Below are 27,559 nucleotides of genomic sequence, written 5' to 3'. Positions count from 1 at the left end.
CCCCTGGTGACTACTCAAAATTTGTGGAGTGGCCTTCCTGCAAAAGTTATTGTCCACCCCTGGTGTAGGACATTAGTGAAATTGGAAGTGGAAGGTAAACAAATCTGAACTAGAAATAAAATACAAACTTGTAACTGAAGGGTAATGATCCTGATAATTAACAAGGGATGCAGTAGATTTTCAATTTGCAGTCTTTCAAGACCAGTCAGAATCTCTTTTAAAAAGAAAGGGCATAAATCATATAGTTGAGCTAGATGTAGAAATTATTGGATGAGGTTCTTTGGCCTGTGATACGGAGCAGGTCAGACTAGAAAATGTCATCCTTCTAGCTGGTATCTGTTTATACTTTTCCTAAGATGCAGTAGAATAGAACTGATGTGATGTTGCCGTTCAGGTCACCAGTCTTGTTAATGTCATGTTGTTTGGGGACTACAACTTGAGGAAGTGTAGCAATCTCTGTAGGATCAGGAATACAGAACTGCATTGGTTTGCATTTGGAAGGTTGGAATCTGTATAAATGGATGAACTTAGGCTTTCTTTCTTCCTGCTTGTCACTGTTAAATAGGTGAGTGGATACAGGCCATTCTTGCTATAAGTCCAAGATATTTTCCAAAAAACTGGGACTTACAGTGAAACAAAATGGGGAATTTTTTTCCTGTAGCTGACTTTCCATTTGTGCAAAAATTTTTATTTTGCTCAACTGAAGAGCAGGTGAATGGGAAGACTTATGTAACGCATCCGTTCCTAAAAGCGTCAGTGATTTCAGTGTGGAACAGATGTATACGTGGGCAACTTCTAGCAGGGATGCCTTGTACGTGAAGCTGTTGTCCGAAGCCTAACCACAGTGCTGTAAATGGGAAATGCAATATTTGTGAATAAAAACTGGTACAATTCAGTGATAAAGAAAATGTCAAGATATCACATAAGTGTGGCCTGCTCAAAGAACTAGCCACGCCTAAGTTTCTACTAATTTTAACAGATGATTCTAAGTAGAATGAGGGTTCACTGCACTCAAGTATTTTAAACCTGGCTACAATGAAAACTAATGCAGCCTTGATGAAATCTCATTGCTTTTTGTCTTGCTTATCAAAGTTGTCTTGATGTCTCTGTGGATTTTATTACATGCTATTTTATTCGGTGCAATGGACAGAAAAATCATTCTATTTGGACACTAGATGAAATGTCTGAAATTCTAATAATGCAGATACTTAGAGTAGTAGAGAGCCTAAATAATGCATGTGACTGAAGTACAGTAAGTATTACAGTGAATAAATTAATTAAATTGTTGCTACACATTTGATGGGTCACAGCAGTGATTATCTTTGCAAATACTGGTTGCATGGTGGTGAGCAGCACACAGTTCTAGCAAAATTGTGCACTTGTTTTTAAACTTCTGTTAAAACTGCTTATGAAACCTTGCCTCTTAAAGTGGTATATTTTAAGATAGACTTGGGGTTATGGCTAAAAAATTGAGCTAAAACTCTTGTAAAAATCTTGGCTTTTGAAGAGTTAATGGTTGGTTTACTATGAATTTTTGAAACTAGTCTTTTACTACATATTTTGTGAAACAAATTGTGTAACAATAGGTACAGTTTTTAGCAGTGATAGACAATAGCTGTCTTTAGAGAATTTTTAGTTGGGTCACTATTTTGATAGACCGTTACAGCCTCAAAGAAGATATTACATTTGAGGGCTACTGTGTTGCTGTATGTGGACAGATCTGAACTGAAACAAAATTTTGTAATGTCATTTAAAAAAATTGCACGTGTGATAAAATCAGTACTATTTCTGCTACTGTAGATATCCCCATCTTTGCCTGTGTTCAGAGGTGATATTTTAGGGTCCATGGAGTCTGCTGGAGGTTCTTAATTCCAGTTAATTGTCAATAGAAACCTTGAGTGTGGCTGTCATGTATTATAGGGAGCTTACTAAACTGCCAAATAGAATGTGTTATGTTGGGATAGTGGATCTGGAACTCTAATAAGGTTGGAGTTATATTAGTGATTTTTCTGGCTTAGGGAAATTTGCTGCAAGGATAGTTTTTTATATTATACAATTTTTGGTGTTCAGGAACTTTGTGATTGTAGTCCTGTGCCTTTGTTTAGTGTATTTTTCTTGATGTTTTTAAGTAGCAAGGAGAATGAAATATTTTTGCATGAGTAATCCTGTTGTATTTTGACTGATTTTTATTATTTAGCCCAGGTGGTCTTAAGATGCTTGTGAGCAATAATGGAAAATAAGCAGTTCTAAAATTCTTGAATAACCAGGCTTTAATGCAAGAGTGGGAAACCTCTGGTCCATGGTCTGTCAAGGTTAGCTGCTGGCATACCTCCAGATGCTTTGTTTACCTGAATGTCCATATGCATTAGAGCCCCACAGTTCTCAGTGGCTGCTTTTTGCTGTTCATGGCCCATGGGAGCTGTGGGGCTATATGACTGTGGGCGCTCAAGTAAACAAAGCATCTGGTAGTCCACCAGGTGGGAACCCTGATGAATCCACTTGCAGCTGGTGCACTGGAGGTTCCCCACCCCTGTTTTAATAGATCATTAGCTCTCTGCCTGCCTCCCCTCCCCCTCTCCCACTTACCCTCCCTCCCGGGATAGTCAACTAGTCGTTCACATCCCTACTTCTCTGTAGTGTAGACATGGCCTATCAGAGGCAGCAAGGGGGGAGGGAGAGCGCGTGTAGTCGTTTGGATTAACCAGTAAACCCAGGTTTTTTGTTAATTTCCCAATATTCTCTCTAGGGATGTTAGGGTATAGTTTAAACGATTAATTTTAGGATATATATTTTGTATGATGTAAGCAATATCTAGTTTAAGAAATGCATATTAATTTAATTTCACGCTTCATTAGTTTGAGACAATGTTGTATTTCATGTTACAACATGCATTTTAATATTACAAGAAGCATTTTTTGAGTGGCTAGTATAGTCTTTGATTACTGAGCTAAATTTAATTCAGCTGTGCTCTTCTGGGGATCTTCTGAATCTGAATGTTACTGGATGTATTTATTTTAGGCTGGTTTGGGTGTGTGAGTATTTGTATTACTAAAATTTCATTATGGTACTTAGTGTAGCTAACTCTTATGTTTACTGTTAACGTTGTGTTTTCTAATGATCACCATAGTCAGTTGGCATAACTATGCTTGGGTGAAAACTAAGCTTTTGATCATTAACTCTCAGGTATCTCATTTCTTTGACGATTAATAAAATGTCCTGTCTTTTTGAGAGAGCTTTGGTAACAAGAAGTGATTACTTTAGGGAAAAAATCAATTTGTCATCCTCCCACCTTAGGGCATCTACAATCCCTTGTTAAGTTTACAGAGAGCCTACTGAGAGCCTATCCTGGTGCTGAACTGCTGACCTGTCTTGAAATGCTGTCTTGTTCCAGGTGATATAATTGCGGTAGTCTCTCTAAAGGAGTGACCACTGCCCCTCCGTTCACACTCTGCCATACTAGTGAAGACATGTCCTCAGGGTAGACTCTTCCATAGTGTACCTTTATTTTATTTTCTTCATTTAACTTGTATAAACTATTCTGTACTATTGTAACTTGCATATAGCCTCACAGTGAGTCTGTAAAGCCAAGGGCTTTAAGAATCTTATTACTCATGAATCGTATCAAGGACCATGTCCCGTGTTCAGTGACTTCTGTGTCTGGATGACAACTACTTGGTAATCTGGTGTGATTCTGTTCTAGATAGAGCTTATCCCATGCTTCTCATGATTTTATCTGAGTTCCATCCAAAAATAATAATTGTGACTATCATCTGTCACATATTTGTTCCTTCATTCCTCTGAGGGAGAGCCGTGTGTGCAATGGACTATCTTATTTTAGGAGGTTTTTTTTGCTGCGCCTTTGCTCACTCTCCTAATTAGAAAGGAAAGACACTTGAGGCTTTTGGTTTTGTATGTTGGTGGACTCTAGGCCTGTTGAGAATACCAAGATAAGTCTCTGTGCTAAGGTTCTCTGACTCCAGACCAAAGATCCATATTCTGCTCTGGCCTCAGTACTGCCTTCTGTGACGTGCACAAGACAAGAATCTTATTTATCTTCATTGCACTGGGAGCAAGTTTAAAAAAAAATCCTTTTCCCAGTACAACTGGCCACGACTACATCAAAAGCAGTATTGAATTCCAAACTGACATCACTTATTTAGGTGTTCACGTAATCATGTAATGTCTGACTTTGCTGGTAAATAAACATTTAGGTGGCCTGAGGAGTCTGTCAGATTTAAAATGAAGGATATAGCTTAATTCCTTCCTTTCCATAGCTCTCCAGCTAAATTCCTTTTCCCTCCTACTTCTCGTCAGAGTAGATGAGTGCTAAGAATTTGCTTCCAATTCACTTGTCTGTAAATTCACTGGGGATAAATTTATGGCTATTTCTAATGCCTTCAAAGTATGAACGACCCACTGACAATCCTTTGGGGATCCTGCCTAAAGAAGGCTTTTTCCTTTGTATTTCCATACAAAAAAAATCAAATGTTAGTACAGTAAAGGTTTTTGTTGATATATGTGATCAAATGCACTTCTGTCCTTGGTAGTCTCCACCATAATTTTATTCTAAACTGGAATTAGAAATGCAGCAAGCCAAAAATCTGTTGTGTTTTAAGCCTTGTAGTACACCACTAGATGGTGCCAGTATCTAGCCATCTAATTATTTTTCTCAAGTAAACTGTGCAGATTAAGATACTCAGTAGTAGATATCATTTTGAAGATCCTCCTAAATTTAATGTCATAGACGTTAGACAAGTGAACATATTAGAATAGGTCACAAAATTCATCACTCTACCAACATATAGTTAACTGCAATATGTTTTCTAGAGCTTTCTCTAATCTAGTTTTAGATGTCTCATTGAATGGAGCCATCCATATTTTACTGTGGGGGCAACGTTCCTCAGTCTAATAGATCTTGTGGGAAGGCATATTTTCCTGACATTTGTACTAAAATTTGTCTTTTCTTAATCAAAATGTACTTAATATATTGCTGAAGGTAACTTTTTCACATTACGTTGTCTTAAATTTCACATTTGCCAACAAAAGATTTTATCATGCTAAGAATTTCAGTGAATAAGTTTAGTAGTAATGGGTTAATATTTAAGGATCCTAAATCACACTGTTGTTTATAGACAGTAACATGATTTTTGTATGGAAATAGCCATGTTTTAAAAGTACAGTGAAAGCTTTCTCATCTGGCACTCTGTTAACCAGAAATCTATTAACCGACATTGCCCTCAGCCACAATAGTGCCACATCCTCAGGTGTGCACACCTGACTTGTCCAGTCAGCTCTTGTGGGGTTCTGACAGCTGGCAGTACCAGCTGACATCATCAACAGGTGCCCCCTTCCTCCTCCAGCTACTAAGAGCTGGATCTAAGGGTAGAGGACCAGAGTAGAGCAATAAGCTTGGTGGTTTGGCATATTAGTTAACTGGCAACCCCCCATTCCTCCTGAGTGCTGGCTAACTAAGCTTTCACTGTTGTAAAATGTTCTTAATAGTCATTCAGCATAGAGAATGTTTGTATATTTATAGTGCTTGAAAGAGAATATAGTATCCACCTTAAATTATTTTTTTATAAATTAATTTGACTGGATTAATTGGTATGCTTTAGCTCATTTGTGCGATACTGTCAAGAGCCACAGTTTTCCCTGTGGACAGTTTGGCTTCGCTCCCCCAGGAAACAGCAAGAAGTGGTGGCATGTTTAATGGAAGAGTGCATTTTCAATCTCATTGAGAGCAATAAGATGACAATTATTTAGAAAGAGGGCAGTTCTTTATGGAAATTTCTTTAACGGTTCATTTTCTCCTCCAGCAGCAGCTTATGAGTACTTTATGAAGAATAATAGCAAAAATGATCATGAGTTCTATAAAAATATTTGATATAACTCATGCAGGAGATATGAATGAGTTTTAACTACTTGGGAAATTTTATTTATGAAATATTCTATTAAGAACAAAACAGTGACTTGAAACAGGTACTAAATTTCTTAACCAATTTTCAATTTTTTTTTCAGACTAGTAGATTGACTTGTAAATCTTCATAGGATTTATTCTTCTTCAAGTGCTTACTTTTGTCCATTCTGTTTAGGTGTGCACACGCCGCATGCACAAATTCTAGAAGCTTTTTACCCTTGGTAGTACTCATTGGGGTTAGCCAAAGAGCCCCCCCTGGAGTGGTGCTGCTATACCAGTGCATATATACCCCTGCTGGCCCCATAGTTCCTTCTTACTTCCTGTGACTGGAATGCTTGGCTTGAGATCTCACAGGTGCACCCTTAGCACCATTTCTTCTTAATTACTTGTAAATAGATCATTCATTTGTAAATAGAGTTGTTAGTTGAAGTTTTGGTGTTAGTTAAGTGTTTGCACTGTGTACTACCTCCCCCCCCCCCCCAGGTGGGGAGATGCTGGGGCCTCATTGTTTCAAGTCCTGTGTGTGGTGACAAAAGCCCATGCCCTGTCGGGATCCCCACAAGGAGTGCCTTGGAGAGGGATGTGCAAGATTTGCAGGTCATTCAAGCTTACGATCAAAAGAGAGTGCAATTCTAGGCTTAAATTGCTCTTTATGGAGTCTGGTTTTCAACCTGTGATACCAGCCCCTGCGCCATCTGAGAGAAGTGCACTGGCATTGGTGTGAGGCAGACAACACGCAGGGGCACTCTGCAGCATCAGGCCGCTCTGCAGCACTGCGACACAGGTCCCAGTCCCCAGTGCTGAGGACTTCCAAGAAGGCACAGAGAGGAAGATCCCGATCAAGAAGGGAGCATGGGGTGCACCTTGTGGGCGGGGGGGACGGACACACCTGAAACTGTGACATTGCTGCATAGTCAGAAGTTGAGCTCAGTGCAGGCAAGTAGTCTAGAGGTCCAGGACCTATCACTGGAGGAAGTTCCTGAGCCATCAACCCTGGACGCATTTGCCACAGCCTGTGAGCTAATCGAGCTCACGTTCTCACCGGATTCAGCACTGCATTGAGATGACTCCCATGCATGTTCCCATAGGGAGTGGCAGCTGGTACCCAAGCCTATGCCACCAAGAGCTTCTCTGTCTGCATCGGTGACTGTGCCTCCAACGGCTTTGACTCAGGGGCTAGAACTGGCACCGAGTCAGTCAGTGTAGAGTGTGAGTCTGGCCCAAACTAGAGCCCACACTGGGGCATGTCAGTATGCAGCTGCCACCTCCACAGGGTGGCAGTGTGCTCCACTGTTGCCTATAGTACCACCGTGGTTGGCGTCCAAATATTCATCAGAATTGGATGTGGAGTTGATGGCATCCAGAGCATCCTCCCATCTATCTCTCTGGTCCTGGCAGTCACAATCTCCGCACTGGGTTTGATCTTGGCACTGGTCATGCTTGGGACATCACTCCAGGCAAGCCAGCCCACCCCGACTCAAGTGGGACTACCACAATGGCAGCCAGTGGCCTTTTTGGACCTCATGGGCATACCATCGGGGGAAGGAGAGGTTGAGGTTGGCTTCGGCATCAGTGTATTTGAGTCCCAGGGGCATCCCATTGGCCACCCCCTTTCTCAGGGCTCCACCCTCAGAGTCCAGGGCCAGCCCATCGGGATCCAGGGGCTCAGATGCACCCGACTGCCCCTCAGCCGGTCATGGAGGCTCTTCCTTGGCCTCACCCTCAAATTCCACAGAGGGTACCCCCCAAGGAGTTGCTGATCCCCAGGGACTCTTCGTCCACTTCTCCAGATGAAGCACTGGAGGATCCATCCCCAGCCAAGCCAGCTATGGACATGGGGACCCATCAGGAGATTCTGAGAAGGCTTGCCCAAAACCTTGGGGTGCAAGTGGAGGAGATGATGAAGAGTCTAACCCTGTGGAGATGCCCCGAGTAGAATCTCTCCCTGCTTTTAAATTAGACAGCGGCCAAGGTAAGAGAAACACTCTGGAGAATGTTTGCATCCATCCCACAGATGCAGAAGGGGGTTGAGAGATGGTATTTTATGCTTCAGACGAATCACGAGCTCCAGTTCACCTACCTACCCCCTGGCTCTGTTGTGGTTCAGGCTGCATACCACAAGGAGAGGCAGGGCCAGGCTGTGCCCACCCTCAAGAGTAAGGACCCCAAGAAGCTCGATCTCTTGGGAGGGAAGGCCTGTGCGACATCAGTACTCCAACTCAGGGTTGCTAACCACCAAGCCATGCTCAGTAGATAAGTGTATAATACCTGGGTGGCTGCTGATAAGTTTAAAGACCAACTCCCCAGGGAGTCACAGCAGGAGTTCAGTACTCTTTCTGAGGCAGTCCATTCGGTGACTCTGGGTATTGTGATGCATAGAAACTTGTGGCTGTAGGTCTCAGGCATTCCGCTTGAGGTACAGACTACCCTACAAGACCTGCCATTTGGGGGCTCTGGGCTCTTTTCAGAACAAACTGATAGCAAACTGCACAGCCTTAAGGACTTGTAGGTGATCCTGAGTCCTTGGGTGTACAAACTCCAGCCCCGCAATGGCACTCCCTGGCTCTCAAGATGGCACAGGCTGTATCATGGAAAGTAGGAAACCCTCCACTAGGGCAACCTGTATGGCCATTTATCTGACGAAGTGGGTCTTTGCCCATGAAAGCTTATGCTCCAATAAATCTGTTAGTCTGTAAGGTGCCACAGGCCTCCTTGTCGCTTTTGCAGATCCAGACTAACATGGCTACCCCTCTGATACTATATGGCCAAGTGGAAGTGATTTGTGGCTTGGGTGGCCCAGAGAGGAGTGGACTTCTGTTGCAAGATCAATCCTGGACATCTGTAGAGCAGAAACAGCCCTAGTCTGTGGCCAGCCCTGGTTGCCGTGAACAGAGGCTGCTTCGCGGCAGCTGTCCCTTGCTGGGCCCCCACCACGGACAGGGGCAGCCTACCCTACACACCTTCCCATTGCTGCCTCTGATAGAGTGGAAGAGGCTCTCCCCCTCACTGCCTCTCATACAGAGGCAGCAAGTGGGGAGGGAATAAAGTAGTTGAGTACTGGAGTTGATTACATCCCTAGTTGGGAATCATTTTGGAGTCTGGAAATCTATGGTGGGGGCTGCTGTAATTCAAGTAGCCAAGGCAATCAATACTGTTCTGCTTTAGAGGGTAGTGACTCTGGGAAACATGTAGGACATATTGAAGTGCTTTGCTGTCATGGGATTCCCTAACTGGCAATAGACGGAATGCACAACCCTATTTTGTTACCTGGTTGCCTTGCCGAAGATTACATAAACCACAAGGGGTACTGTAATTGTCTTGGGCCATAGGCGGCCTCCTCCCTCACTACAGGTAGTCTCAGAGCCCATTGTGGGGTCAGAATGGGGTGAACAAACAAACAGTTAAGTAATCCAAAGGGTCCTAGGGCACAGGCCTGTCTGCAGGCTGAGCCAGGGGTCGGGTCTCCGTGCTGGCGGAGAGCTGACCGGCGCAAGTGGTTTCTTCCTTCAGAGGGAACCTGCTGCCAGAGGAAAAAGGACGACGGGGGGACACAGGCTCACCCGCTCACCCAGCCCAGGGCCCTAACAGCGGCAGCGCTAGCTGTTACTTGGTCAGCTGGGCTCTTGGCCACAATGGGCCGGTTCAGTCAGTGGGCTAGCAGTGGTCCGGATGGCAACTCGCAGCCCAGCTGACCTCCGTGTCCTCGGCCGGCACTAGTTCGGCTCCTCCTGGGCTATTTCCCCGTTCCCTCTGGAGTCCTACCTGGCTCCAGGTCTGGTCAGTGAGTTCTGTGGGGTCTAATAGAGCTGGTAGGGTGTCCATAGGATCCAGAGGAGGCTCAAGCAGTGGTCCAGAGCATCCAGCCCATTCTTCTGGGCCCGGTCTGGGTCCTGGGGGGTCCCGGAGGTCCCGGATAGGCCTCAGGCCTTAGTAGGGGTCTCTGCAGCCTCTCATAGTCACAGGGCTCCTGTTGGTGTTGTGGCAGTCTGGAATAGTCCTCGGGGCATGGCAGCGGTCCCAGAGACCCAACCCAGTTGTCCTGCTAGGGTGGTGTGGTAAGGCTCTTGGTTTCCTCTCGAGCTTCTGTTGAGCCTCCTCTCTGCTCAGCTGCTGGGCTCCAGCTGAGTCCACACTCGGGGAGCTTCCTCCTCTCATACGTCCAGCCCCACCCTTCTTCTTCCTGTGGGAGGGGCTGGGGTGCTCTGGCACCACCCACCAAGGGGTGTTAAGTGGGACTTCCTCCTCCGGGTCATTAGGAGGCCATGCTGCCTCCTTATAGGTGCAGTAAGATGGTGATGCACAGGCTAGTGAATCACGAGCGTTGTTTCACTGACATCGTGGGATGGCTGGGAAAGGTGCATTACACACATCTTTAGGAACGCCTGTCTTTTCAGAAAGCTGCAAACTGGAGCTTTCTTCCCAGACAGGAAAATTACCATAGGAGGCATTGAAATGAGTTAGGGGAGAAACTGGATTAAGCTTGGAAGGTATGGAAAGGGACAGGTCAGGGCTTGAGCCTTTTGAGGGGTGGGTCTGGGTGTGGCAGCAGTGCAGGGTCTCACGTGGTAGTACCTGTGTTCAGCCCCGCCTCCCCCCCTTTTTGGGGGGGACGGACTAGAGGAGAGTGCAGCTTTCTCTTCCCATAGGAGCATTGTGGGCAGGAGGAGGCAAGGTGTTCGGACATGGCGGAAGTGTAGGTGCTCATGCAGCGCTTGTTTGTTTGTCTGTCATCCCCTTCCTCCCTCTCCTCATTGGCCAAGAGTACAACTTTCTCTTCCTGATGGAGCATGTGGGTGAGAAGGGAGAGGGGAGGTCGAGGGGTGTAGCTGGACAAGGGCTCAAACCATGCTTCATTGGGGATTAGTAAACAGAGGTTTACTGTAGAGCATGGGTGGGGAAACTAAGGCTTGGGGGCCAAATGCAGCTCCTGGCTCTGGCCGTGAAGCTTGGGGCTCCTCCGAGCATTGGGGAGCCCATGCTGGTGAGTAATGTGTTTTGTTTTTTTGTCTGTCACTTGTGTGCAGTCCCTGACTGATTTTTCTGAGAGTCAGAGGCCCTGACCCAAAAAAGGTTCCCCAGCCCTGGGGTACAGGTATTGGCTAAAAGCTTCCCCTGCTTTATGTAAACCAAGATTCCTTAATGTTAATCTTGCAGAAATGTAACTTCTTCTTTGAGTGCTTGTTCACATTGATTTCAATCAAGTGTGCATAAACTCTGCTCACAGCTGTTGGAAACTCCCGTAAGGTCGGCTAGGAGAATACATTTTTTTGCACACCAACACCTGTGCAGATATACACCACCAATAGAAGCACATGCTGCCATCTGTGGTCATTCTTTTAATCAGATAGGTGGCATTTTAATTTCTCCTGAGTGGCTTCCCAAGCACTCAGCTTACAGGGAACATTGCTGCTGATCCAGTTCCCCCCAATCCCATCAGTTCTTTCTTGCCATTCATGGCAATGTTGGAAGTGCATTCACTTTGCTTCTGTAGCCCAATTCCTGGGTCTGTCCAGTTTTAGTTGTAGCTGTTAATGTTTTTGTTAGGGCTGTCAAGCAATTTAAAAAAAATCATGATTAATCATGCTGTAAAGTATAGAATAAAAAACTATGTGTGTTAAATATTTTGGATGTGTTCTGTATTTTTAAATATATTAATTTCAATTACAACATAGAATAAAGAATGCTTACTTTATATTTATTTTTATTGCAAATATTTTCATTGTTTAAAAAAAAGTTTTTCATTTCACCTGATCATGAAAGTTGAACTTACAAATGTATAATTATGTACAAAAAACCTGCATTGAAAAAATAAAACAGTGTAAAATTTTAGAGGCTACAAGGTCCCTCAGTCCTACTACTTGTTCAATCACTCACTCAAACAAGCACTTTGTGGAGCTCCTTGTCATCAAACTTTCATTGATCCTGGTTCGCATCCCCACACCACCACTACCTGGCACTGTCCCATAGTACAAATTTGCATGCCATTAGGCCAGAGGCGGTCTGCATCTCTGGCACCAAAGGGTTGGTACTGATCTAGGATGCCCTTAGCAGATGGAATCATCTTATGGCATAGGGACGCGGTAGCTGTTCCCTGGCATCACAAAAATGGCACCTGTTTCAAGTCAAAGGATGACATCACTGAAGTCAAAGGATGACATCACTGTCAAAGTGGTTATTGCAGTACGGATGCCAGCCTCTTCTTTGTGGCACTGATTGCTGGCACAGTAGTCTTCACTGCCCTAGTCATCACTCTTGGATTTTGAGGCAACATATTTATTCAAGGCACAGTAGGTATAAGTCCAGAAAGTGCCGAAGAGATATCCAAATGGCCTGGCAGCCACAGTGGCCATTCCCCACACAAATGGCCTTTCTGGACCCCGTGGGTTTATCACCAGGTCCAGACTAACCCCTCCTCATCTATTGGTAGAAAGACCTGAATCTTGGGCTATGGAAGTGACCCATGCATCCTGCCCCCTCTAACTGCAGAGCTGTCAGTGGATGCAGTTCTACTTCCACCTGTAGTCCACAATACTGTTGACTATCCCGGAGTAGTGGGAGAGCCTAGCATAGCCCAGGAACAAGCAGGGCAGCTAAACGGCCTTTACCCCACTTGCCGCCACCATGCCTTGCCTCTGCCATCTCTTCAGGCATCAGCCTGAGGTCTTTTGCCCATTAATAATAGGGCACACCAGGACTACACTGCCACATTGCTAGTAACATGAGCCTATAGGTGGAGGAGGTAGATGAATTGGAGGACCCAATGGTGGACATTCTCACTCCAGAGGGTCCTTCCAGAGTGGTGTTAATAATAAAAACAATCCAGAGTAACAAGAAGACCTTGTGGCAGAGTTCAGCCTTTGTTGTGTGCTCTTTCAGGGGCATGGAGAGGAAGAAGTACTGTCCCTTCTCCAGGCTTTTATTCTCACAACCATGACCCTGTTCCCTTGTGGTTTCAGTCGTTAATGAAAAGAAGCACTAGGACAACAGGTACCAGCTTGCAAGGCTAGAGCCTAAACATATAGACTTATTTGTCAGGAAAGTATATATTGATGGAGGGGTCTTGTAGCTTAGGATAGTCAACTAGCTGGCTATCTGTAGCAGGTATAGCTTTAACTTTTGGGATGCCTTGTTCAAATACAAAGAGTTACTCCCTGTAGTATCAAGAGTGGAGTTCTCAGTCCTGCTTAAGTATGGGAATAAAGTAGCCAAGACACCCCTTCATGCCTCTCTTGATGTGGCCAACTCTGTGGCTCATACCATCTCATCAGGGTGGTCGAGGAAAACCACCTGGCTTCAGTTCTCAGATCCTGCAGGACCTTCTCTTTGAGGACACAGGACTGTTTTCAGACAGATTCGAGGATCCATATCCTTAAAGATTCAAGGGCAACAGTGAAATCTCTGGGGAGATTTCGATCCAAAATAGTGCAGATCAAAGCATGTTCATTTTCGTCATCTGAATCGGATACCACCAGCAGAAGGTTGACTTTTTTTTTGGGTGGTTCGGTTTCTCTGGTTTCTGCATCAGAGAATTGTTCTTTTAAGACTTCTGACAAACTGTCTTAGAGAGCCTCTACCTAAAGAGAGCCTCTCAAGGCTACACTTAGCAACAGCAGACACAATGTCAATCACATTCAAGGCAGGACCCTTACTGCTGTAGAGGCAGGAACAATAGATGTAGACCTTGAAAGGAAGCCCAAGAATAGCATGATAGACATTATCCTGGATTTACACCCCCACCATCCCCCCTTTGAGCCTTCTATCCAACTTCTACTGTTCATGTTCCCTTATAGCTTAGGACTGTTGGGTCCTTCTCATAGTAGAGATGAGAGATTCTATCCAATTCTGTTCCTCCCCTCCCCACCCACCTTCCTCATCACTCTTCAAGAACCCTTCCCATGAGCAGTCCCTTATGTAGGAGGTGCAGTTGCTCCTTACCATAGGGACAGTGGAGAAGGTTCCTGAGAAGCTACGGGGTAACAGGTTTCTTCCCCCAAAACCAATGGAAAGAGGAGTCTGAGACCCATCTAGACTTTTGAGGACTCCGTTTATGGTAAAGCTGAATGGCCTTGCTTTACCCAGCTCTGATTACACAAGACCATGGTAATCTCCTTCACCCAGACCTACTGTCCCTTCATCTCATGGTGTGTAATCCTAGCAGAGCTCCAATGCTTGTATTTGGTGAAGGAGGTATTGAACAACAGCAGAAAACCACCTACCCTGGCCATTTATCTGGCAAATTCATGTGCTGGTGTGAACAGCATTGCACATCTCTACTTCAGGCATCTGTACCACTCATGCTGGAATACTTGGCAGGATTGGCAACAAGGATTGTCAGGATCATCCATCAGGATGCACCTTGTGACCATTTTGGCATTTCATCTGAGTCCAATTCCACATTGTATTACAATTCCACATTGGGCAAGACATTTTTCTGTTAGACTTCTATCCCGAGTCGCATAGCAATGCGTTGGAGAGGCTTCATTCACTAAACACTTGGAAAGTTCTAGCATTCTTCAATCATACCAACTGTTCGTAGCAGTGACAGACAGGATAAAAGGCTCCTCACAATGCATTTCATCATGGATCATGGTCTGCATGAATACTTGCAACTACTTTGTGATGGTTTCAGCTCCAGTTATTACGGCACACTCAATGTGGACTCATGCCTCATCCAGCAGACTTGCAGAGTGTCAACCTGGTCTTCTGTGCACATGTTTATTACTCACTATGCCATTGCTAGTGAGGACACCGCTTTTGGCAGCAGTTGGCCAATCAGTGGCTCTTTAACTCTGATCCCAGCTCTGGAGGAGCACTTGGGAGTCATCTGATTAGAATCTACATGAGCAGGCACTCAAAGAATAAAAAAGTTACTCATCTCCTTGTAAATGTTGTTTTTTGTTCCCATCCTTCAGTACTGCAGTAGAGATGTCTACCGGTTTAGTTAAGGGACTACCTAAATTAGTTGGAAGCAGAAGGAGGCCGCTATCTCAGAAAGAAGGGATGGGTCATTGCAACTAGTATGTAGTTAGGTGGAGCCTGGGGTAGTTCTTTCCCCATCTCTCCACTATAACATATGTTCCAGCAGTCCCCAAGAGTTCCTAATACAGTACTTTGTGTGCTATTGCTTTGGTGCCAGCATGTGTAACCAAACGCTTTAGAATTTTTTATTCAGTTAATCTGGTTAGCTGCCAAAGTTCTCTTGAACACAAGTGAAGAAAGAGAGATGGTGATATTTCAGAAGTATATAGCTCTGCAAATCCTGGATGGAACTCAATGGGACAAAGAAAAGCCTTTCTCTAGCCACAGGGCTTTTCCCCATGCTCAATGTCAGAGGTCTAATGCAGGGTGGGGGAACTTTTTTGAGTCTGGGACCACTCACCCAAAAAATCATTTGGGGGTCACATGCAATAGAGAAGCAAAACAAAATCCTCATTGACCTGCCCTCCCTCCCACAGTGAGAAGCAGAAAATCAGATGCTCACTTCACTCATGTAAGTTGGGGGTAGCAGGGCTTCCTCCTAATACTCCAGCTTTCTGCACCCCTCTCCACAGGCTTAAGGTTCCCCCCAGGGTGGGATTAACTCTTTTGGGTACCTGGGGCTAATAGATTTTGTAGTGACAGCTGAGGTTCCATGGTGGGGCCAGAAGTGAGGGGTTCAGTATGCAGGAGGGGGCTTCCAGGGAGTGAGATGGGGTGGAGGTTCAGGATCTGGGCTGGAGATAGGGTGCAGGAGTGAGATGAGGACAGGGTCTAGGTGAGAGGAATGTAGCAGGGGATTGGAGTGCTTCTGGTGCATCTTTGGTGGGTGACAAGGAAGAGGACCACACATGGCTTTGTGTGGCCCTGTGCTTGCAGACACTGCACCCCACTGCTCCCATTGTCTATGATTCCTGGTCAGTGGGAGCGGTGGGGAAAAATGCCTTAGGTCCCTGGTGCTGCTGTTCTCACAAGTCAGGAGGAAAAGGGAGATTGGCAGTGTGCAGAGCTGGTCATGCAGGGACTCTAGCACCAGCTCCCTTCTGTTTCTTAAAAATGGCCATAACCTTTTATAATGGAAAGGGTTAGGCAGTCCAAGTAGAAAAAACAAAACTGGATCAGAACAAGGAACCAGTTCCTGTCATCTAACTTCAGCTTCTGGAGGCTTAGTAACAACTTCCATCGGTTTTTTTCTCTGACTTAATTAGCAAATAACCAATGATTGAGTTATCCCCCAAGCATTTACCCTGTTTTTTTAACCTAGTTATACTTTTGGGTTTCATAACAGCCCCTGGCAGTGAGTTCCATGGATTGAATGTGCATTGTGTGAAGTAGAACTTCTTTGTTTGAAGCCTTCTCCCTATTAATTTCATTGGGTTCTTGTTTTGTGAAGTGATAAATAGCGCTTCTGTATTCACTTTCTTCATACTATTCATGATTTTGTAGATGTTTGTTATCCCCTCCTTTCTAAGATGAATAGCCTGTCTTTTTAATCTCTCTTCAGATGGAAACTATTCCATACGCCTAATCATTTTTGTGACATGTCTCTGTAATTTTTTTCAATTCTAATGTATCTCTTTAGAGATGGACAACCAGAACTGCAGGTGTTGGAATACCATGTATTTATATTGTGGCAATATGATATTTCTGGGAATTTGTTTTATTGTTTATCACTTTCCTCATGATTTTTAATGTTAGCTTTTTTGAATGCCCTGAACATTTCTTCCATGAACTATCCACAATGAGCCCAAATTCTTCGAGTAGCATCCCTTTGGGCATTCTTCTTGTTTTTTGTTTTTGTGGGATTTTTTTGCAGTACCTATTTAGGCTGCCATATAGTGTTGTGCAAGCGATACCACCATCGGTTCCTTTTCAACTGCCATTGGCCATAGACACAGTTCTTAACTAAGCTTTTTTGTAGCAATTTTATTAGTATTGTGGTGTTTTTATTATTGTACTCATAGCATTTTGTTAGCCTTTAGTGAATTAGTTACACCCTATTGCTCTTTTTTCTTTGTTTTAAAAACAGATTTTTTATTTTGACCTATAGATTAATGCAGTACCCTATTTCTTCTGGGAAGTGATCCCTACATAGGGGTTATGCTAGGCTCCCCTGGGTTTAAATGTTGCTCCATCCTGTGAACAAGTCACTTCTTTTGTGTCTGTCTTCTAAGAAAGGCACACATGAACCTAAAGAGCGCACATTGCTTTAAACTTAATGCAAGAACCAAGAAAAGCTGTTGGCTCAAACTAAAAATCCCTATGATGGAGTGCTTTATATTGCCAGCTTCTGAACTAGGTTCTGGCACCGCTTGGACAGCTTTCCCTCTTTTATAGTAGTCATAAGTCACAGTTGTGGTGTCCTGACAGGTGGTCTACTCAGTCAGTGATGATAACCATTCAGCTGCGTGCTGCCTCCTGTGTATTGAGTTGATATTGCACAAGTGGTCAACACATCAGACTCCGAGAGGCTCCATAGACCACAAAATCAGATGATTGAAAGCACCCGAGCAGGTTTATCAAACAATGGACACAACTCAGTGACATGGAAGTTGTCACTGCTTCCTCCCTAGGTCGGACAAAGACTGAGAACAGCTATGTTCTCTCCTTTACCACTGATGCTGGACTATGTCCTAGAACTAAAAAAATCAAGATGCACTGAGAATCCATTTTATGGCCATGACGGTGTTTCCCCACAAGATTAATGGATTCTCGCTATTCGTGCATCCTACAACAAAAATATTTCTTAAAGGTATTTGGAACCTCTACCCTGCAATTCGAGATACTGATTACCCCATTGAACCTTTGGCGGGGGAAGGGCCAAAAATGAGGGATTCAGAATATAGGAAGGGCACTCCAGGCTGTAGTGAAGATACCTCCAATTGGGGGTTACACGCTTTAGGGTAGGGCTGGGTTCAGGAGAGGGCTCTGGGCAGGAAGTTGGGGCGAGAGTGGGATATAGGTATGAGTTCGGTAGGAGAAGTGGGCTGAGGCAGGGGGTGCAGACTCAGGGAGGGAGTTTGAGTGCAGGAAGGGGCTCAGGGTTGGGTGTGGGCTTGGGGTACAGAAGGAGGTATGGAGTACTTTTACCTTTAGCAGCTCGTGTTTATTGGCACAGCGAGGCTAAGTCAGCTCCCTACCTGCCCTGGCTTCATGTTGCTGCTGTTTCCAGAAGCGACTGTAGCCAGCATATCCTTGTGGGAGTGGTGGAGGTGGTTCCTCATGCTGCCCTCACCTTTAGGCACTGTCTCTGTAGCTCCTGTAAGCAGAGTGCTGAGCTTCCCTGATCATCATGGGCTGGCAGTGGTCCTCACAGCTGCAGCTGTGTGGTCTGTAAACAGAGTCCTGTTGCATCTTAGAGACTAACAGTTTTATTAGGTTGTCAGCTTTCGTGGTAAAACCCACAAGCTCCTAACCTAATAAATGTTAGTGTCAAAAGGTGCAACAGGACTCCTCGATTCAATTTTAGACTATGCCTATTGATGATCAAAATACAGCAAATCACTTGAACTTGCTTTTATATCCATCTTAAGTTCATGATATTGGACTCATGAATGTCAGGTATAAAAGATGAATTATTTGCTTTGAATGTAGTTTTAGATTTTTGTTAAATCTTTTATGTTTGTACTTTTCATGTAGTATGCTAGCATTCCCAAGAGTTGCAGATTAGATCCAATCTTAGAGTAAGGAATTTGATCTAGAAATCATTTTTTTTGTAAATATATATTTATACTCTTGCTCTTAAGTATATTATAAGCATATATATATACACAATATTTCTGAAAATTTTGAATGGCTCTTTTGGTTTATTGCTCAACTGAGTATAGAGAGTGCGTATTTACAAAATATGCTATAATTCCAAGATGCACTGTAGCAATGGTGCTCCATTGAGTTAACTGGCATATAGAAAGCCTATTGCTCTTCCTAGCCCCATAACGGTCTGCTTTCCTGTTTTTCCTTGGATTGTGAGTGCCCCATATGAAGGACAGTTCCTATTGAGTATTTGGAAAGTTCTTAGCACATTTTAGATACTACTGTTTAACTTAATTAAATTTCTTGATGAAGTTTAATAAGGACAAATGGAAAATACTCCACTTAGGAAGGAACAATCAGTTCCACACATACAGAATGGGATCCAACTATCTAGGAAGGAGCACTGCAGAAAGGAATCTAGGGGTCCTAGTGGACCACAAGTTAAATATGAGTCAATAGTGTGACGCTAATGTAAAAAAAGCAACCATGATTCTGGGATGCATTAACAGGAGTGTTATGAGCAAGACATGAGAAGTCTTTCTTTCCACTGTTCCCACCCTTTATCTGGTTATGAAAAGGTGGAGCGTGCCTCTTCTGTGATCGTTTTGCATATCAAACTTCTCTTCTTCCCCAACAAAAATTGTGCAAGATAAGATAGCATTGTAAAAATGCTACGTGATTACATTTTTAAATCAATAGCAGCTTTGTAAAATAACAATTTTTCAGCTAATAAATTTCTTCCATAAACTTATTTTAAAATGTTACTTGATTTAATTTGATGTAAATCATAACTTTCACCTTTTGGTTGAGACGCTTTCTATAGCAGAATTTTATTATTCAAGAAATACTTTACTCATAACGCTGTATACTTAGTGTTGCATTTATTAAATCATTTATCATTTCCATACAGCATATTTTTATACTCTTAAGATTTTATGTTCAAAGACTTCTTTTAAAAAAAACCAACCTTTTTCTCTGTTACAGCATTATCTGCATACCAGAGGTACTACAGTTTACAATCTGACTACTGGAAGGTCTGTACATATTTACTTTTTTCTAATTATCTTCTAAATGTTTGGGTTTCTAGTGGGTTAATGTGGGTAAATATCTGCAGTATATATCTCTTCTTTTAGCATATGAGATTTGTATTAATGGAAATATTCCCTCTTTTGCACATTCCGTTTTTAATTTGGAGAAACTGTAACAAACCTTTTCCTTAGTTCACTTATATAATCAATTAGTTAACACTTCCAAAAACAGCTCCTGTTTTTTATGGAATTTTGTTTGGCTTATCCCTACTGAAATTTTTCATAAATGAGATGTGTTAGCTAGCAGGTCTGTGCATTGTGAGAATTGTAATCATAAAAAGCTTCTGTGCAATTTTTGCACTTAACCGAGGGGCAGTTTTCCTGATGTACTTTTGATTTCCATGGTAACCAAATTATTATTTTATTTACTTTCAGTATTGTATTAGAATTTATTTAGACCATGAACAAGGAAAAGTCTTTTAAGCAAACTCACAAGTGTGTTAAATTTTTTTTATTTTACCTCTATCAATAATGGTATCTGTAACTAGTGTAAGCAAACACGGCAAGATTATAAAGATCAAAAGTTTTTTATATGACACTGAGTGTAGAAAACAATGTTGTACGTAGTATTATTTTCATTGGCAAAGTTCTGTAGCAGTGATTGAAGTCCTGAATTCTGAAAAACACGTCAGTCCATATCTATTCAGAAAAGTGCTTGAGTGCATGACTAATTTTGTCATGCTTAAAGTTAAACATATGCTTAAGTGCTTTTGTAAATAGTGAGACTTTCCAGTGTGTTGATATTGATTGACAGCTTCATCAGTTTTCTGTTGTCTTTGAGTAGCGCATGAAATCAGAGTGTACTCTGACAAATTCTGCTCCATGTCTTCTGCTCCCTGGACATGGAGAATTGTCTGTAGTTGATAAAATGTGTTCTGTTGGAGGAAAGGGCAGGATTTGAGGACCCTGAGAGGATTTTGTACATTATATCCTAGCTCCAGGGCATTTCCCTACATACACGGCATTCAAAAGGAATTTGAAGGAAGAAAGACTTTTTTGGTTCTAATCTAATGTTTTTTTGATTTACTGGCCACTCCCTATTTTGGGTATGGGATGACCAGTTGGCAGGGGTTACTCTAGCTAGAGTGAGAGTACGTCTAGACTACATGCCTCTGTCGCCAGAAGCATGTAGATTAGGCTACCAGGCATAGGAAAATGAAGCGGCGATTTAAATAATCGCCGCTTAATTTAAATTTACATGGCTGCCGCGCTGAACTGACAAACAGCTGTTTGTCGGCTCGGCGCTGTAGTCTGGACGCGCAGTTGTCGACATCAAAGGCATTTGTCGACCACCCAGGTATGCCTCCTGGGATGAGGTATACCTGGGTGGTCAACAAATGCCTTTGATGTTGACACCCGCACGTCCAGACTACAGCGCTGAGCCGACAAACAGCTGATCAGCTGTTTGTTGGTTCAGCGCGGCAGCCATGTAAATTTAAATGAAGCGGCGATTATTTAAATCGCCGCTTCATTTTCCTATGCCTGGTAGCCTAATCTACATGCCTCTGGGGACAGAGGCATGTAGTTTAGACGTACCCTTACTTTCCTCAGAGGTTCCACTACTGTTTAGTCAACTGAGGAGTGCGCAATCAGGAGAGCTTTTGGAACTGAGGTCACACTTAAGAACAGAGAGCAGTTGAACTTAAAAAGGGATAACTATTAACAAATCTATGTGTTTTCTTTTTTTAATCACATTATATATTTGAGAGTCATGGTAGTCTTTAGGCTAAATAAAGTGTTCGCTTGACAATTAACTGATTGTGCCAACTGTTCAAACTTTGGTCTCTGTGCTTCAGGCATCTTTTCTGTGTTAAACATTGAAGAGCATTTTATGATTTGAATCACTTCTCTGGCTCATTTTAATAACTCACCTCAGAAAAAATGCATGATTATTGCAATAGACAATTGCAACTGTTGTGTTCGTATGCAGTGTTGTATATTTTTGTTAGGCGAATTTAATGTTAAATTTAGTTGAGTGTTTGAAATTTAAACAATATGTTTATTGTTCCACAATCCAAGAGATTTTGATGTTAAACATAGATTACATTTATTTTACTAACCTGTTCGCAAGTTTTATATTTGTACAAAGTTAATATCTTCCTGTTTTTCTTCAAGTAGCCTCTGCACAGTCCCACTCTTGGAATGCAGTGAAGTCCTGCTTGCATAATCTGCATATCCTAAGAGTGGAATCCTGCAGAGGTCATTTCACAGGATGCTGGTTGTTACATGTAAATAACCTTTCTTTTGGTATTGTAAGAGCAGTGTGGTTAGTATGAAATGGTCAGGTTTGCTGTTGCTTGTGCTTAATGGGGCATTATTTTAAATTGTGCTGTCTCTGTATTTTATAGTTACTTTCCGGCTTACTTTTACTTTAGTCATTCTTGGAATTTAGTTCTGTTGCTCCATTTTTTGCTTTTCTGAGTCTAAATTTTTTGGGGGTGGAACTAAGGAATATCATGACAGTGTGAATGTACAGAAAATCATCTCTTTCTCCTTTAAGGAGGAGATAGGCTTTACTGCAATGTAAGGTCGCAATAACAGTTGCAAAGCTACCTGGAATGATTTTCCTCTCAGTTGTATGGATTATCCTTTTTTTCCATTAATGTGTATTTAGTATTTGTTTTGCTTTAAAATGTCTGATCAAGGGGAAAAAATGTGCAACAAGGCCATAGTATGTTCTATAGCTCAGATTATTGTTGAAGTGCTTGCTCGTGTTAATTCTGCACATGGGCATGCACACACCTAAATGGAATCGTCAGAGATTGTTGCCGTAGTGGTATCTGATGATTAGCTATGATGATCTTTTGAGTGCTGCTCTCATGTATTGCGTGGCCCGCCCTATGCCCTCTGGGTTCTTTCTTACTGCCCAGGATGGTTGGTCGGAGCACTACTTCTTACATTGTAAGAACATTAGTAGTTCTTTACACTGTTGTTACCTCCCTTGCATATTGTTCTTAGGTGTTTAGTAGTTAGTCCTGTTCGAACTTTGTCCTGGAGCGGGGCATGCTTCATTCCCTGTGCTTAAAACTTTGCTTGTCATGCAACTGGCTGAGGCCTGTTAGTGAACCCCATGAGAGCTGTTTGAAGTCCTAGGGGAGTCCCATAGAAAGGACAAGTGCAGCAGGATCTGTAAGAATTTGCATCCTAGAACACAGAGTGGGATATCAACTTGAGGGCCGCCTTCATGAAGGCTGTGCTTTGTCTTGCGTCGGAGCTCTCCTGTTTGGAATACACTTTCAACTAAGGATGTGATTATCTAGCTAATTGTATGGTCAGTACAGTTTGTATCGACTATGCAATTAGTTGATAAGTGCCACTGTGCAGAGCTGCAGTTGGGGGTTGTTCCAGGAGCCGACTCCAGCCGGGAATGAGCAGTCCCTGGCTTCTGCAGGCTCCGGAACCACCTGCGCTGCAGCTCTGCATTTTAAATCTAGTAAGAGTCACCGGACTCTTACTACATTTATAATGCAGGGGTGCAGCGATCTGCACTAGCCGGGGCTGCTAGGTCCCAGCTTATGCTGAGTCCAGCAGCCCCTGTTTGTGGTGGCCAGGGGCTGCTCAGGCAGTAGCCCTCTATCCGTGGTCAGCCCTGGCTGCCACGAACAGGATGGTGCTGGAGTAGCTTTGGTTTGCACTGGCCGCCGCGAGCAGGGGCTGCTTGATGGCAACAGCCCCTGTCCTCTGGGACCCCAGCGAACAGGGGCTGCTTCTCAGCAGTGTCCCCTGTCCCCCATCACTGATCTTCTGATACAGACAGTGGGGGGGGGGGGAGGTGGCACCCTGGAGATGATGCTCGGGGAAATCAGCTTTTCATCTGGTTTCTTCTCCCCTCCCCCCACCACTTCCCCAGCACTGGCTGCTGTTCCCTCTTGCTGCCTCTCATAGAGGTATTGGGGGGAGGGGCATAGATCATGTGGTGAGCGGGGACTGCTTGAGTCCCCATTTGACCTATGCTCCTTGCTGCACTTCTGCTTTTGAAATGCACCAGCTCCTGTCCTCCCCCACCCTGCTGCCTCTCTGATAGCATTTGCTTATCACATAGTCGACTAGTCACTAGCATCCCTATTCCCCACAGATTAGCATCAGTGCAAAGCACACTGTTGGCACCAGGCACCTTGCTGGTACTGAAGAAGAGGAAAAAAGGGCTCCCTGGCACCAGAGGTGAAGGCAGTTTTGAGTAAAGGATCTGTCAGGCCAGGAGAGATGGTGCAAGGAGCAATGGTGGATTCAGTAGTAGAGTGGGTGTAGGTGCCTGGGCAGGGGGGAGGGTGCAGTGTCTGGCCAGGAGGGATGCTGCAGGAGCAGACTGGGGGCAGGGTGTCTAGCCAGGAGGGGTCTGGGGTATGGTGTCTGGCCAGGGGCAGGGAGATGGGGGCAGGGAGTGCATAGGGATAAAGCTGGCGGGCAGAGTGGCTGAGGGGGTTCAGGGAAGTGGGGGGAAGGGTGCCCCTGGAAATAGGACTGTGGTCATGGTGGCTTGGGGGTCATGGAAATGGGGGGCAGCCCGGGTTCCCCACTGTGTCGGGGGGGGGTCTGAGCTCCCACTGCAGACCTCCTGGGAGGCAGCTGCACCCCACTTTGAGAACCACTGTTCTGAGGGGATGCTGGGGATGCTACTCAAACACATAGCTCTTCATGGAATTAAGAAGCATTAGCAGTATGCTCATTATTGGCAAATGATAATACATTGAATATGAAGTTGAGTATATAATGTCCAAAGCAGGAAAAAATGCTGATTTGAATTCTAAAATGAATTTTTATTTTGATGAATAGTTAGTTGTCCATTTTTACTCTTGTATAAAAGGAGGATTAAGCTAAGGCTATGGCTACGCTAAAGGGGAAAGTCAAATTAAGGTGTGCAACTCCAGCGAAGCCGCTGAATTGATGGAAGTCACTGGCGGAGCACCTAGAATCTGAGAGATGAAATACTAAAACTTTTGATAGCAAAAGCCTTTTCAGTAGATACAAAAAGAATACTTTCTGCATTTCTAAAAGTTTAGTTCAGTGGCTAACCAGTTGGAAGTTGAAAAGGTGAGCAAGGTTGTTTTTCTTTTCCTAATCCATATATAAAAACTTAAGTGAGAGGGGATGAGAACTTCTTCTACAATGAAGAACATGGTGACCAGAAATAATACGTTCAGTTAATTAACTATATATAATACTTTCTTCAATAAAAGAGTATTAAATGTGAAACACATTTGACAATTTTTTTCTTGTGTAACTAGCACATTTAGGATAGTTTTATTTAACTGTTAAAATAATTTAAATGCTGGTTTCTTTGCATTTTAATTTAATTCCTATTTCCATCAAAATAGAGCTTGACACAAATCATGAGTAAGAAATTAATTATCTAGTAAACAAGTGCATCACTTACCATTTTTTAACAAAATAAGAATCTGAATTGGTTCATTACTTGATGGAAATTATCAAGAATTGTCAGTTATAATGCAGTCAAGCAGAAGTATTGAATAGATATTTTTCTTGTGTATTGGGGGAAAACCGATGTAGCAAGCAGAGTGGGGGCTAAATAGTTCATTGCACTAATGCAGCATGTATAATTACCTCTTTTGTGTGCAGGTAGCATATATGTGCATTCGGTGCTAGTAACTTCTTGGACTTCAAATGTAGTGCAGGGTCTTCAAATCAGAGTGGCTGATTTTGAGGAGCAAAGCTGGTATGGATACATGAGACATTCCAGGATACAGGAGAGCAGTCCCCTACCCAGTCTGAAAGCTTCTATGCTGTTGTGAAGGATAAGTCTCTGGTTAAGTTCCTTGAAACTGTGCAGCTGCACAGCAGGCTATAAAGGGTTGCACAGCTGCTGTAAAGGACTGAACAGTAGGGGCCTGAAGAGGAGAGGTGTAGGCACTGGGTGGTAACTCTGGAAGGGAGCAAGTTGGGGCATGCTGAGCTGCTATGAGCTTCTTCCCTGCTCCTGGTGCTCTATGTTGACAGCAGGGAAAGGGAGGCTTCTGCTGGAAGGGAGAGGGTGGCCACTGCCCCCCCAGAGCTTGCTGCTGCCATCAACAGAGAGGGACCACACAACTAGAAGCTCTGTGTTACAGGCAGGGTGGGACATGCCCCTGGAGCCTTCAGTTGTAGGGAGAAGGTGGGAGACAGCAATTTATTTTTTTTAGGAACTGGGGAATCTTTTGGGAAAGGAGTATTGTATACAGGAAGGAAGGGCTCCACCTAAACCTAAGTGGAACCAGATTACTTGCATGTAAAATTTGATTGTAGAGATGTTTTTAAACTTAAAGCTGGAAGAAAGCTGGGGGATGTCATTCAAAAATACACATTCCTAAAGGAAGGATTCATTACTTTATATCCTACTCAAGAGGAGAGAAGATGATTATGAACAAGGAGAAGTTGTATCAGATGAAAGCTGTCAGCTAAATATTAAATTGTCCTAAGTGCTTGTATACAAATGCTAGAAGTCTAAATACTAAAATGGGTGAACATGAGTGCTTAATATTAATAATGTTGTTGATATAATAGCCTAACAGAAACAAACATAAGAATGGCCATATTGGGACGGAACCAAAGGTCCATCTAGCCCAGTATCCTGTCTTCTGACAGTGGCCAATACCAAGTGCCCCAGAGGGAATAAACAGAACAGGTGATTCATCAAGTGATCCATCCCCTGCTGACCTTTTCAACTTCTGGCAAACAGAAGCTAGGGACACCATCCCTTCCCATCCTGGCTAACAGCCATTGCTGGACTTATCCTGCAGTAACTTACTATTTACTTTTGAATCCTGTTATAATCTTGTCCTTCACATGATGATATGGGACATGGTAATACCAGGGCATAAAATGTATAGCCAAGGTTTTCAACCTCCTTATCATTGTGGAACATACCCATGTGACATCTTCAGGGTAGTACAAGTAGAATTGGACATGGGCTGCTGTGTGTTGTTTGAGCAAGTGTCCCCCAGGCTCTGGGTTAAGATCTACTGATATATAGGAATGGTAGTGCAGGTTGTGCTGATGAGGAAGTGACTTTATGTAAGAAAGAAAGCATAGACTTGGATACAGCAGAATCTTGTTCATCTGATCTGTTTGGGACCTGGGACTTAGTCCTGTGCTGGCCCTAAGCTTCATGCTATGCTTCCTCTTTGAAATGCACAAGAGCCCCGGTGGGGGACTCTTGTACATTTTAAAACTGGCATGCCGCATGGAGCCTAGGTAGCTGGGGAGTCCCGCCATTCATGACAGAGGCATTGAAATCCATGTGAAAAGTTCCCTGCAAAAATCTGCTCAATTTTAAGCGACATTCAAGAAACCAACTGAATGTTAGGAGCCATTACAAAAGGAATAGGTACCACAGTGTAGTGCTACTATATAAACCCCATGTTAAGTCCACTCCTAAAAGATTGTGTACAGTTCTGTCTGCCTCCTCTCACAAAATTATTAGAATTGGAAAAGGGTACAAAAGGGCAACAAAGTTTATTACGGGAATGAAGAAAGTGAATAAAGAAGCGTTTACCATTTCTCGTAACACAAGCAGTTGTGGGTCATCCAGTGAAATTAATAGGGAGCAGGTTTAAATTGAACAAAAGGAAGTACTTTTTCACACAATGCCTAGTTATCAAAGAACTTTTTGCCAGGGGATTTTTTGGAGCCTTAAAATGTAACTTGAATTAAAAAATAATTATGTTGGTGAAGGATAAGTTCATCAGTGTCTTTCAGCCATGATGATTGGGGGATAGCTCCATGCTCTGGGTATCCCTGAGCCTGACTGCTAGAAGTTGACTGATCAACTGAGCATTGAAGACACCATATTGGTTTACATAGACCATAGGTCTGATCTAACATGGTCATT

The 27,559-nt window shown here is 43.4% G+C and overlaps 1 protein-coding gene across 4 annotated transcripts in view; it reads left to right on the top strand.

The window, feature by feature from the left end:
* KDM6A (lysine demethylase 6A) overlaps window positions 1-27,559 on the top strand; it is a 289,075-nt gene that overhangs the window by 80,555 nt on the left and 180,961 nt on the right. For all 4 annotated transcript variants that reach the window (XM_075912747.2, XM_075912776.2, XM_075912756.2 and 1 more), the window contains exon 4: window positions 19,631-19,680. In XM_075912747.2, coding sequence (XP_075768862.2) covers window positions 19,631-19,680 — 50 coding nt within the window. The remainder of the gene's footprint in view (window positions 1-19,630; window positions 19,681-27,559) is intronic.

Source organism: Pelodiscus sinensis, chromosome 1 (genome assembly GCF_052426305.1).
Source record: "Pelodiscus sinensis isolate ZL-2025 chromosome 1, ASM5242630v1, whole genome shotgun sequence".
Lineage (NCBI taxonomy): Eukaryota > Metazoa > Chordata > Testudines > Trionychidae > Pelodiscus > Pelodiscus sinensis.
Note: the sequence above shows the minus strand (reverse complement) of the source record. Positions and strands in the feature narration are given on the sequence as shown.